Genomic DNA, 14162 nt, shown 5'->3' on the forward strand with positions numbered 1-14162 from the left:
TTTGGGGTGGTTTTGAGGGGTTTGGGGTGGGTTTGAGGGTTTGGGGTGGGTTTGAGGGGTTTGGGGTGGGTTTGAGGGGGTTTGGGGTGGTTTTGAGGGGGTTTGGGGTGGTTTTGAGGGGTTTTGGGGTGGGTTTGAGGGGTTTGGGGTGGGTTTGGGGGGTTTTGGGGTGGTTTTGAGGGGTTTGGGGTGGGTTTGAGGGGTTTTGGGGTGGTTTTGAGGGGTTTGGGGTGGGTTTGGGGGGGTTTGGGGTGGGTTTGAGAGGTTTGGGGTGGTTTTGAGGGGTTTGGGGTGGTTTTGAGGGGTTTTGGGGTGGGTTTGAGGGGGTTGGGGTGGGTTTGGGGGGTTTGGGGTGGTTTTGAGGGGTTTTGGGGTGGGTTTGAGGGATTTGGGGTGGGTTTGAGGGGGTTTGGGGTGGGTTTGGGGGGTTTGGGGTGGTTTTGAGGGGTTTGGGGTGGGTTTGAGGGATTTGGGGTGGGTTTGGGGGGTTTTGGGGTGGTTTTTGAGGGGGTTGGGGTGGGTTTGAGGGGTTTGGGGTGGGTTTGGGGGGTTTTGGGGTGGGTTTGAGGGGTTTTGGGATGGGTTTGAGGGGTTTTGGGGTGGGTGTGAGTGGTTTGGGGTGGCTTTGAGGGGTTTGGGGTGGGTTTGAGGGGTTTGGGGTGGGTTTGAGGGGTTTGGGGTGGTTTTGAGGGATTTGGGGCCGTGTTTGGGCGGTTCCAGGGTGTATTTGGGCTGGTTTGGGGTGGTTTCGGCTGGATTTGGGGCGCTCTCGGGGTGTTTTGGGGCCGTTTCGAGCTGTTTGGGGCTGTATTTGGGGCGTTTGGGGGCCGTTTGGGGTGTATTTGGGGACTTTGGGGTGTTTTGGGGTGTTTTGGGGCCGTTTGGGGTGTATTTGGGGTGGTTTGGGGCCGTTTGGGGTGTATTTGGGGACTTTGGGGTGTTTTGGGGACTTTGGGGTGGTTTTGGGTGTTTTGGGGCCGCTTGGGGCTGTATTTGGGGACTTTGGGGTGATTTGGGGCCGTTTGGGGCTGCTTTTGGGGTGTTTCGGACCGTTTTGGGGTTGTATTTGGGGCATTTTGGGGCTGTTTGGGGCTGTATTTGGGGACTTCGGGGCGTTTTTGGGTGTTTTGGGGCCGTTTGGGGTGTATTTGGGGACTTCGGGGCGTTTTTGGGTGTTTTGGGGCCGTTTGGGGCTGTATTTGGGGCATTTGGGGGCCGTTTGAGGCTGTATTTGGGGACTTTGGGGTGATTTGGGGCCGTTTGGGGCTGCTTCTGGGGTGTTTCGGACCGTTTTGGGGTTGTATTTGGGGCATTTTGGGGCCGTTTGGGGCTGTTTGGGGCTGTATTTGGGGTGTTTCGGGGCCGTTTCGGGCTGTATTTGGGGCATTTTGGATTGTTTGGGGCTGTATTTGGGGACTTCGGGGTGTTTTGGGGTGATTTGGGGCTGTTTGGGGCTGTATTTGGGGTGTTTTGGGCCATTTGGGGCGGTTTGGAGCTGTATTTGGGGCGTTTTGGGGCCGTTTGGGGCTGTATTTGGGGACTTCGGGGTGGTTTGGGGCATTTTGGGGTGTTTTGGGGTGTTTTGGGCCATTTGGGGCTGTATTTGGGGACTTCGGGGTGGTTTTGGGTGTTTTGGGGTGTTTTGGGGCTGTATTTGGGGTGTTTCGGGGCCGTTTCGGGCTGTATTTGGGGTGTTTTGGGTTGTTTGGGGCCGTATTTGGGGACTTCGGGGTGGTTTTGGGTGTTTTGGGGTGTTTTGGGGCTGTATTTGGGGCGTTTCGGGGCCGTTTGGGGCTCACCTTGAGCTCGGTCTTGCCGCGGATGTCGACCTTGAAGCCCTCCTGCAGCGAGAGCAGGATGGCGACCGTGCGCTGGTTCACGTGGATGCGATAGGCTGGGGGGGGGGGAGGGGGTCAGAAACCCCCCAAAAATACCCCAAAAACCCTCACGGACCGACCCCGACCCCAAAAAACCCCCGAGACCCCCCAAAACCCCCACGGACCGACCCCGACCCCAAAAAACCCCAAAAACCCCCACGGACCGACCCTGACCCCAAAAAAACCCCGGGACCCCCAAAACCCCCACGGACCGACCCCGACCCCAAAAAACCCCCGAGACCCCCAAAAACCCCCACGGACCGACCCCGACCCCAAAAAACCCCAAAAACCCCCACGGACCGACCCCGACCCCAAAAAACCCCCGGGACCCCCCCAAAACCCTCACGGGGGGGGGTGGGGATGCGGGATTTGGGGACACGGGGGGTGGGGGTGAGGGATTTGGGGACATGGGGGGATGGGGACACCGGGATTTGGGGACACCGGGGGGGGATGGGGACACGGGGGGTGGGGATGTGGGATTTGGGGACATGGGGGGATGGGGACGTGTCCCCAAATCCCGCGCCCCCATCCCCCCATGTCCCCAAATCCCGCGTCCCCATCCCCCCATGGGCCAGTCCCTGTCCCCCTGTCCCCCTGTCCGTGTCCCCCTGTCCGTGTCCCCCTGTCCGTGTCCCCATGGCTGTGTCCGTTTCCCCCTGTCCGTGTCCCCATGGCTGTGTCCCTGTCCCCCTGTCCCTGTCCCCCTGTCCCCCTGTCCGTGTCCCCCTGTCCGTGTCCGCAGCTGTGTCTCCATGTCCCCGTCCCCGTCCCCATCCCCGGCCATGCCCCCGTCCCTGTCCCCCCCATGTCCTCCCGTCCCCAGCCCTGTCCCCATCCCTGTCTTCTGTCCCTGTCCCCATCCCCGTCCCACCCCATCCCACCCCACCCCACCCCATCCCACCCCACCCCATCCCATCCCATCCCATCCCATCCCATCCCATCCCATCCCATCCCATCCCATCCCATCCCATCCCATCCCATCCCATCCATTCCATCCCATCCCATTGATCCCATCCCATCCCATCCCACTGATCCCATCCCATCCCATCCCATCCCATCCCATTGATCCCATCCAATCCCATCCACCCCATCCCATCCCATCCCATCCCATCCCATTGATCCCATCCCATCCCATCCCATTGATCCCATCCCATCCCATTGATCCCATCCAATCCCATCCACCCCATCCCATCCAATCCATTCCATCCCATCCCATTGATCCCATCCCATCCCATCCCACTGATCCCATCCCATCCCATCCCATCCCATCCCATCCCATCCCATTGATCCCATCCAATCCCATCCACCCCATCCCATCCCATCCCATCCCATCCCATTGATCCCATCCCATCCCATTGATCCCATCCAATCCCATCCACCCCATCCCATCCATTCCATCCCATCCCATTGATCCCATCCCATCCCATCCCACTGATCCCATCCCATCCCATCCCATCCCATCCCATCCCATTGATCCCATCCAATCCCATCCACCCCATCCCATCCCATCCCATCCCATCCCATCCCATTGATCCCATCCCATCCCATCCCACCCCACCCCACCCCATCCCACCCCATCCCATCCCATCCCATCCCATCCCATCCCATCCCATCCCATCCCATCCCATCCCATCCCATCCCATCCCATCCCATCCCATCCCATCCCATCCCATTGATCCCATCCCACCCCACCCCATCCCATCCCATCCCATCCCATCCCATCCCATCCCGTTCCCGGTGCCGCTCACGCAGCCCGGTGGACTCCATGCGGGACGCGGTGTTGACGGTGTCCCCGAAGAGGCAGTACCGCGGCATCGTCAGCCCCACCACGCCCGCCACGCACGGCCCTGGGGGCGGGGCCGCGTCAGGGGGCGGGGCCTCAGAGGGGCGGGGCCTCAGAGGGCGGGGCCTCAAAGGGGGCGTGGCCTCAAAGGGGAGGGGTCCCGGCGTGGGGTGATGGAAGGGGTTGGGGTCATCGGGCGATGACCGGTGAGGGTTGGCCAATGGGTTGGGTGTGGTCGCTTGGGGGCGTGGCCAAGAGTCTCAGCCAATGAGTGCCAGCCAATGGGTCACGACCTCTTGAGCGTTGGCCATAAGTGACGAGTTGGGCGTGGCCACTGAGTGGACAGTGAAAGGGCGTGACCAATGGCATGGCCAACGGTGTGGCCAATGGCTGTGATCAATGGCTGTGGCCAGTGGGAGTGACCGATGGATGTGACCGATGGGCGTGGCCAATGGGTGTGACCGATGGGTGTGACCGATGGATGTGGCCAATGGGTGTGACCGATGGGTGTGGCCAATGGGTGTGACCGATGGGTGTGGCCAATGGACATGACCAATGGATGTGGCCAATGGATGTGACCGATGGGTGTGACTGATGGGCATGGCCAATGGGTGTGACCGATGGGTGTGGCCGATGGGTGTGACCGATGGGTGTGACCGATGGGTGTGGCCAATGGACATGACCAATGGATGTGGCCAATGGATGTGACCGATGGGTGTGACTGATGGGCGTGGCCAATGGGTGTGACCAATAGGCGTGGCCAATGGACGTGACCAATGGATGTGGCCAATGGGTGTGACCGATGGATGTGACCGATGGGCGTGGCCAATGGGTGTGACCGATGGGTGTGACCGATGGGTGTGACCGATGGGTGTGACCAATGGATGTGGCCAATGGCTGTGGCCAATGGATGTGACCGATGGGTGTGACTGATGGGCATGGCCAATGGGTGTGACCGATGGGTGTGACCGATGGGTGTGGCCAATGGGTGTGACCAATAGGCGTGGCCAATGGACATGACCAATGGACATGACCAATGGGTGTGACCGATGGGCGTGGCCAATGGGTGTGACCAATGGCTGTGACCGATGGACATGACCAATGGGTGCGACCAATCCGTGTGACCAATGGGTGCAACCAACAGGTTTGGCCAGTGGGTGTGACCAATGGACATGACCAATGGCTGTGGCCAATGGGTGTGACCGATGGGCGTGACCAACGGCTCACAACCACTGGGTGCCACCACCCACCACGACCCATTGACCGTTGACCAGCGCGACGTCGCCCAACGTTTGACCGACGCGTGGGGACAATTTGAGGGCGTGTCCAGGGGAAATGTCCGGGGCGTGTCCGGGAGCATGTCCGGGAAGTGTCCGGGGATGTCCGGGGCGTGTCCGGGGCCGTACCCGAGTGCAGCCCGATCCGGATGCGCACGGGCACCTCGGGCATGTGGCGCATCTTGAAGGTGCCGACGGAGCTGAGGATGTCCAGGGACATGTTGGCGATCTCGCCGGCGTGCCGGTTCCCGTTGCGTTTTGGCAGCCCTGATGCCACCATGTAGGCGTCGCCGATGGTCTCCACCTGGCCGGGGGAGGGGCGAGGGGGAGGGTCAGGGTGGCCACGCCCAGCGGGACGCGCCCACAGCACCTGGGATCTCAGGTGACCTTCGTGTGGTGGCCTTGTCCCTTCTCGGTGGTCAAAGCTGAGACCACGGCCTGGACCACCGTGGGGTCAGCTTGGCTATCGCATTGGATGTGCCACCAAAGACCATGGGGACCACCAAGAATCTTCATTTGGTGGCCACAGCTCTTCTTGGTGGCCAAAGTCCAGCTGGACCCATGGATTGGTCCATCATGAGGCCACCTTGACTGTGGCCATGGGGTCACCTTGTCCATCACCTTGTCGGTGCCACCAAGGACTGTGGGGACCCCAAAACATCTTCATTTGGTGGTCATGTCCACCATCAGTGGCCAAAGCCCAGGTGGGACCATGGCTTGGACCTCCATGAAGTCACCTTGACCATGGCCATGGGGTCACCTTGACCATGGCCATCACCTTGAAGATGCCACCAAGGACCACAAGGACCACCAAGAGCCTTCATTTGGTGGCCATAGCTCCTCTTGGTTGCCAAAGCCCTGGTGGGACCATGGCTTGGACCACCATGGCGTTACCTTGACCATGCCCATGGTGTCACTTTGACCACGGCCACCACTTTGCAGACAACACAGACCCCAAAACCCCTTCCACACCCCACTCGTGGCCCTGTGACCTGGCTGACCACAGCCACCATTGCCATGGTCACCTTGTAGATGCCACCATTGACCCCAACCCCCATCCTGAGGTGACCACCCCACACCCATGACTCCATGACCCATCTGACCACAGCCACTGGTGCCGTGGTCACCTTGTAGATGCCACCACCATTGACCCCAACCCCCCATCCTGAGGTGACCACCCCGCACCAGTGACCCCATGACCTGGCTGACCACAGCCACCAGTGCCGTGGTCACCTTGTAGATGCCACCACCATTGACCCCAACCCCCATCCTGAGGTGACCACCCTACACCCATGACCCATCTGACCACAGCCACCGGTGCCGTGATCACCTTGTAGATGCCACCACCATTGACCCCAACCCCCCATCCTGAGGTGACCACCCCGCACCAGTGACCCCATGACTGAGTGACCGCGGCCACCACCGCCATGGTCACCTTGTAGACGTCGTGGGAGCCGATGATGGCATCGAAGAGGGTGTAGAGGTCGTTGAGGAGATCGACCACCTCGATGGGCTCGCTCATGGCCGAGATGGTGGTGAAGCCCACGATGTCGCTGAAGTACAGCGTCACCTCCTCGAAGTACTCGGGCTCCACCGGCGTCCCCATCTTCAGCGCCTCGGCCACCGACCTGCCCAGGGGGTCACCCAGGGGTCACCCAGGGGTCACCCAGACGGTCCAGAGGGTCTCAGTGGTCAAAGAGAGGTCGATGTGGCCATTGGGACCTTCTGGTGACCCATAGGGATGGGTGGGGTCAGTGGGTCAAGGTTGACCCCAATCATCTTCAGGGGCCACCTTGACCTTCTGGTGACCGATAGATCTGGAGGGTGGGGTCAATGGGTCAAGGTTGACCCTAACTTGTCCTCAGTGACCACCTCGACCTTCTGCTGCCCCATAGCTCTGGGTGGGGTCAGTCGGTCAAGGTTGACCCCATCCTGTCCTCAGTGACCACCTTGGCCTTCTTCTGCCCCACAGATCTGGGTGAGGTCAATGGGTCAAGGGTGACCCCAACCTCCTCCTGGTGACCATCTCAACTGCCTCCTGCCCCACAGATCTGGGTGAGGTCAATGGGTCAAGGTTGACCCCAACCTCCTCCTGGTGACCACCTCAACCCCCTCCTGCCCCATAGATCTGGGTGAGGTCAATGGGTCAAGGTTGACCCCAACCTCCTCCTGGTGACCACCTCAACCCCCTCCTGCCCCATAGATCTGGGTGAGGTCAATGGGTCAAAGGTGACCTCAACCTCCACCCCCTCCACCCCAAAGCTCCTCATGGGATCTATGGGGTGACACCCACCCCCATTGACCCCCCTCCAGCCCCGCGGGCCCCCCCGGCCCCACAGCGACCCACGGCGGCAGCATCTGGGTCAGGAGCTTGTCGGTCTTCTGCTTCTCGATCTCGAGCTCCTCGGTCCTCTCGCGGATCAGGTCCTCCAGGTTGCTGCTGTACTGCTCCAGCATGCGCAGCATCGAGTCGATGATGTTGGTCTTGCGGCCCTTGTTGATGCCCTTGAACTGCCCCACAGGTGTGGGTCAGACCCACGGAACGCCACGGAACCCCATGGAGACCCCATGGGACCTTATAGAAGCTCACAGGGACCCACAGAACCTCATAGAGCGCCATGGAACCCCATAGAACCTTAAAGAACCTCATAGGGACCCATAGAACCCCATGGAACCCCATGGGACCTTATAGAACCGCACAGGGACCCATAGAGACCCCATAGGACCTTATAGAACATCATGGGGACCCATAGAACCCCATGGAACCCCATGGGACCTTATAGAACCACATAGGGACCCATAGAACCCCATGGAACCTCATGGAAACCCATGGGACCTTATAGAGCCTCACAGGGACCCATGGAACCCCATAGAGCGCCATGGAACCCCATAGAACCTTAAAGGACCTCATAGGGACCCATAGAACCCCATGGAACCCCATGGAACCCCATAGGACCTTATAGAACCTTAGAGGGACCCATAGAACCCCATAGAGCGCCGTGGAACCCCATGGAACCCCAATAGAACCTTAAAGAACCTCATAGGGACCCATGGAATCCCATGGAACCCCATAGAGACCTTATAGAACCACACAGGGACCCATAGAGACCCCATAGGACCTTATAGAACATCATAGGGACCCACAGAACCTCATAGAGCACCATGGAACCCCATAGAACTTTAAAGAACCTCATAGGGACCCATAGAGCCCCATAGAACCCCACAGAGAGCCACGGAACCCCATGGAACCCCATAGAACCTTAAAGAACCCCTTAGGGACCCATAGAACCCCATAGAGACCCACGGAACCCAATAGAAACCCCATAGAACCCCATGGAACCCCATAGGACCTTATAGAACCACACAGGGACCCACAGAACCCCATAGAACCCCATGAAACCCCACAGAAACTTAAAGAACCCCATGGAGCCCCATAGGACCTCATAGAACCTCATAGGGACCCATAGAACCCCATAGAGACCCATGGAACCCCACAGAGATCCATAGAACCCCATGGAACCCCATAGAGACCGCACAGAGCCCCATAGAACCCCATAGAGGCCTTATAGAACCACATAGAGCGCCATGGAACCCCACAGACATCGATAGAACCCCATGGAACCCCATGGAACCTTAAAGGACCCCATAGGGACCCATAGAGACCCATGGAACCCCACAGAGAGCCACGGAACCCCATGGAACCCCATAGAACCTTAAAGAACCCCTTAGGGACCCATAGAACCCCATAGAGACCCACGGAACCCCATAGAGACCCCATAGACCCCCATGGAACCCCATAGAGACCTTATAGAACCTCCCAGGGACCCATAGAACCCCATAGAACCCCATAAAACCCCACAGAAACTTAAAGAACCCCACGGAGCCCCATAGGACCTCATAGAACCTCATAGGGACCCATAGAACCCCATAGAGACCCATGGAACCCCACAGAGATCCACAGAACCCCATGGAACCCCATAGAGACCGCACAGAGCCCCATAGAACCCCATAGAGGCCTTATAGAACCACATAGGGACCCATAGAACCCCACAGAGCGCCATGGAACCCCATAGACATCGATAGAACCCCATGGAACCCCACAGGACCTTATAGAACTTCATAGGGACCCATAGAGACCCATGGAACCCCATAGGACCTTACAGAACCACACAGGGACCCATAGAACCCCATAGAACCCCATGGAACCCCGTGGAACCTTAAAGGACCCCATAGGGACCCATAGAGCCCCACGGAACCCCACAGAGAGCCACGGAACCCCATGGAACCCCATAGAACCTTAAAGAACCCCTTAGGGACCCATAGAACCCCATAGAGACCCACGGAACCCCATAGAGACCCCATAGAGACCTTATAGAACCTCACAGGGACCCACAGAACCCCATAGAGCGCCATGGAACCCCACAGAACCCAATGAGACCCCACAGAACCCCATAGAGACCCCATAGAGACCCCATAGAGCCCCATAGAACCCCACAGAACCCCATAGATGTGGGTCAGACCCATAGAGAATCCTAACCCAGGTCCCACCACCCTGTACTGGTCCCACCACCCTGTACTGGTCCCATTGCTCCACACTGGTCCCATACTGGTCCCACTACCCCATACTGGTCCCACCACCCCATACTGGTGCCATACTGCTCCCACCACCCCATACTGGTCCCACCACCCCATACTGGTCCGTACTGGTCTGTACTGGTCTCACCTGGTCGAACACCTGGTCGATGGTGGGTCTCTTCTCGGGCTGCTCCCACCACCCCATACTGGTCCCATACTGGTGCCACCACCCCATACTGGTCCCACCACCCCATACTGGTCCCATACTGGTCCCACCATCCCATACTGGTCCCACCAGCCCATACTGGTCCCATACTGCTCCCACCAGCCCATACTGGTCCCACCAGCCCATACTGGTCCGTACTGGTCCCACCACCTCATACTGGTCCCACCACCCCATACTGGTTCCATACTGGTCCCACCACCCCATATTGGTCCCACCACCCCATACTGGTCCCATACTGGTCCCACCACCTCATACTGGTCCCGCCACCCCATACTGGTCCCATACTGGTCCCACCACCCCGTACTGGCCCCATACTGGTCCCACCATCCCGTACTGGTCCCACCACCCCATACTGCTCCCACCATCCCATACTGGTCCCATGCTGGTCCCACCATCCCATACTGGTGCCATACTGGTCCCACCACCCCATACTGGTCCCACCACCCCATACTGGCACCATACTGGTCCCACCACCCCATACTGGTCCCACCACCCCATACTGGTCCGTACTGGTCCCATACTGGTCTCACCTGGTCGAACACCTGGTCGATGGTGGGTCTCGGGCTGCTCCCACCACCCCATACTGGTCCCACCACCCCATACTGGTCCCACCACCCCATACTGGTCCCATACTGGTCCCACCACCCCATACTGTTCCCACCACCCCATACTGGTCCCATACTGGTCCCACCACCCCATACTGATCCCATACTGGTCCCACCACCCCATACTGGCCCCATACTGGTCCCAGCACCCCATACTGGTCCGTACTGGTCCGTACTGGTGTCACCTGGTTGAACACCTGGTTGATGGTGGGTCTCTTCTCAGGCTGCTCCTGCTCCCACCACCCCGTACTGGTCCCATACTGGTGCCACCACCCCATACTGGTCCCAGCACCCCGTACTGGTCCGTACTGGTCTCACCTGGTCGAACACCTGGTCGATGGTGGGTCTCGGGCTGCTCCTGCTCCCATCACCCCATACTGGTCCCACCACCCCATACTGGCACCATACTGGTCCCACCACCCCATACTGGTCCCACCACCCCATACTGGTCCGTACTGGTCCCATATGGTCTCACCTGGTCGAACACCTGGTCGATGGTGGGTCTCTTCTCGGGCTGTTCCTGCTCCCACCACCCTGTACTGGTCCCATACTGGTGCCACCACCCCATACTGGTCCCACCACCCCAGACTGGTCCCATACTGGTCCCACCACCCCATACTGGTCCGTACTGGTCCGTACTGGTCTCACCTGGTCGAACACCTGGTCGATGGTGGGTCTCTTCTCGGGCTGCTCGCTCCAGCACTCCTTCATCAGGTGGATGCACTCGAGCGGGGCCTGGTCGGCCGAGACCGCGGGGCGGCACAGGGGGGGCGGCTTCCGCACCTTCTCGATGATCTCTGCCGCAGCGACCGCGGGGGGTTGGGGGCGGTTTGGGGGCGGGGTTGGGGGCGGTTTGGGGTCGGGTTTGGGGTCGGTTTGGGGTCAGGTATGAGGTCGGTTTGGAGGGGGCAGTTTTGGGGTTGGTTTGGAGGGGGCAGTTTTGGGGTCAGGTTTGGGGTTGGGTTTGGGGTCAGGTTTGGGGTTGGGTTTGGGGTCAGGTTTGGGGTTGGTTTGGAGGGATCAGTTTTGGGCTTGGTTTTGAGGTGGGTTTTGGGGTTGGTTTTGGGGTTGGTTTGGAGGGGTCTGTTTTGGGGTCAGGTTTGGGGTCGGGTTTGGGGTTGGTTTGGAGGGGTCGGGTTTGGGTTTGGTTTGGAGGGGTCAGTTTTGGTTTGGTTTTGGGGTCGGTTTTGGGGTCAGTTTTGGAGTTGGTTTGGAGGGGGCAGTTTTGGGACCGGTTTTGGGGTTGGTTTTGGAGTTGGTTTGGAGGGGGCAGTTTTGGGACCAGTTTTGGGGTTGGTTTTGGGGTTGGTTTGGAGGGGTCCGTTTTGGGGTCAGTTTTGGGATCAGTTTTGGGGTTGGTTTGGAGGGGTCAGTTTTGGGATCAGTTTTAGGGTCAGTTTTGGGGTTGGTTTGGAGGGGTCAGTTTTGGGGTCAGTTTTGGGGTCATTTTGGGGTCATTTTGGGGTCAGGTTTGGAGGGGTCAGTTTTGGGCTCAGTTTGGAGGGTTCCGGGGGTTTTTGTGGGTGCAGAACTCAGTTTTGGGGTCGGTTTGGGGTTTCTTGGGGTGGGTTTAGGGGTGCGCACCTTCGGGGGGCAGCCCCAGCATGCAGTAGGGGGGGCTCCTGCAGATCACCTCCTGCATGATGATCCCGATGGCGTAGATGTCCCCCCGGAAGGAGCCGCGCTGCTCCAGGGCCTCGTCCCGCAGCAGCTCCGGCGCCATCCACAGCCGCTCTGGGGGCGGGGCCGGCATCGGACACGCCCACCCGGACACGCCCAGTGCCCCTCAGGACACGCCCACCACGATAGACCACACCCACCCCAGCCCAGCACCCAATGGGAGGCCGCTTGAGGGCGTGGCCACGCCCCCAGGATGGGCTGGGCGTGCCCAAATGGAGGCCACGCCCACAGACAACCAGGCCACGCCCCCTTACAGAGGAGCCACGCCCTCTTCTGCATGGCCGCCACCCCGGGGGGGTGACATCACTGAATGGCTTGGCCACACCCCTGAATGGAAAGGCCACGCCCACACCAGAGGCCACGCCCACTCCAGTCAGACCCCGCCCTGATTGGCTGATGTTGGCCGTGGCCACGCCCCCAGCCGAGCCATAATCCCACAGGCCACGCCCTAAACCCAAAGGCCACACCCACACCTTCACAGACCCTCCCAACCCGAAGCCCCGCCCCTTTCCACAGGCCACACCCATCCCCACGGCCCCACCCCTTCCCACAGAAGCCACGCCCATTCCTTTAGCCCCGCCCCATTGTCCACGCCCACCCCAAAAGCCACGCCCCCGCTGGAGCCCCCCTTGCTTCTCATGAAGCCACGCCCACGAGGCCACGCCCACGAGGCCACGCCCACGAGGCCACGCCCCACGACCCCACCCTCACCTTGTGGGGGCGGGGGCGGGGCGGGGATGCGCTGGGCCTCGAGCAGTTGGTTGTAGCCGTAGTCGGTGACCTTGAGCACGAAGCGCCCGTCCACCACGCAGTTCCGCGACTTGAGCCGCCCGTGGACGACGCTGCGGTGGTGCAGGTACCGCACGCCCTGCGGGGACGTGGAGGTGTCACGGCCACCGGCGTGGCCGCCGTGGTCACCAATCAGCATCGTGGTGGTCATGGCACCGATCAGCATTAGGGTGTCATGGCCGCCATGGCCACCGGGGTCACCAACCCATCTCATGGTCACCAATGGTGCGACCAATGCCTCTGTGGTCAACGATCAATGATATGGTCAACAACGCCATGGTCAATGTCATGGTCAACAACGCCGTGGTCAACAATCAACGCCATGGTCAACAATGCCATGGTCAACATCACCATGGTCAAGAGTCAATGCCATGGTCAACAATGCCGTGGTCAACAATCAACATCATGGTCAACAATGCCATGGTCAATGTCACGGTCAATAACGTCATGGTCAACAATGCCATGGTCACCAATGCCGTGGTCAACAATCAACGCCATGGTCAACAATGCCATGGTCAACAATGCCATGGTCAACAATCAACATCATGGTCAACAATGCCATGGTCAACAATGCCATGGTCAACAATCAACCCCATGGTCAACAACGCCACGGTCAACAATCAACATTATGGTCAATAATGCCATGGTCAACAACGCCATGGTTAACAATCAACATCATGGTCAACAATGTCATGGTCAACATCACCATGGTCAAGAGTCAATGACATCATCAACAATGCCACGGTCAACAATGCCATGACCAACGTCACGGTCAATAATCAACGCCAAGGTCAACATCCAACACCATGGTCAACAATGCCATGGTCACCAATCAACGTCATGGCCAACAGTGCCCTGGTCACCACCCAACACAGAGTTCTGGGACTTGAGGCGCCCGTGGACGACGTCGCGGTGGTGCAGGTACCGCACACCCTGTGGGGACAGTGTGGGGTCATGGCTACCGGTGTGGTCATCCCCATGGTCAACCATCGCCATGGTCGGCAATCAATGGCATGGTCAACAATCAGCATCTTGGTCAACAATCGACGGCATGGTCAACAATGCCATGGACACCAATTAAGGTCGTGGTCACCAATCAATGCCGTGGTCACCAATCAATGCCATGGTCACCAATCAGTGCCATGGTCACCAATCAATGCCATGGTCAACAATGGCATGATCATCAGTCAATGCCATGACCAAGGTCATGGTCAGCAATCAATGCCGTGGTCAACAATGCCAATGTCAACACCTCCATGGTCACCAATCAACACCATGGTCAACAACACCATGGCCAACAATCAATGCCATGGCCAACAACCGACGCTATGGCCACCAACCATGGCCAAC

At 59.3% G+C, this 14162-nt stretch overlaps 1 protein-coding gene across 1 annotated transcript in view; it reads right to left on the bottom strand.

The window, feature by feature from the left end:
* The window catches only part of LOC138101400 (retinal guanylyl cyclase 1-like), a 31748-nt gene that overhangs the window by 6092 nt on the left and 11494 nt on the right, over positions 1-14162 (bottom strand). Inside the window, exons 11-18 of the mRNA XM_068999204.1 lie at positions 12735-12891; positions 11928-12077; positions 10992-11140; positions 7285-7448; positions 6373-6565; positions 5067-5241; positions 3626-3724; positions 1800-1894 (exon numbers count right to left, since the gene is read on the bottom strand). Coding sequence (XP_068855305.1) covers positions 1800-1894; positions 3626-3724; positions 5067-5241; positions 6373-6565; positions 7285-7448; positions 10992-11140; positions 11928-12077; positions 12735-12891 — 1182 coding nt within the window. The remainder of the gene's footprint in view (positions 1-1799; positions 1895-3625; positions 3725-5066; positions 5242-6372; positions 6566-7284; positions 7449-10991; positions 11141-11927; positions 12078-12734; positions 12892-14162) is intronic.

The sequence above is a fragment of the Aphelocoma coerulescens genome, unplaced genomic scaffold (assembly GCF_041296385.1).
Source record: "Aphelocoma coerulescens isolate FSJ_1873_10779 unplaced genomic scaffold, UR_Acoe_1.0 HiC_scaffold_280, whole genome shotgun sequence".
NCBI lineage: Eukaryota > Metazoa > Chordata > Aves > Passeriformes > Corvidae > Aphelocoma > Aphelocoma coerulescens.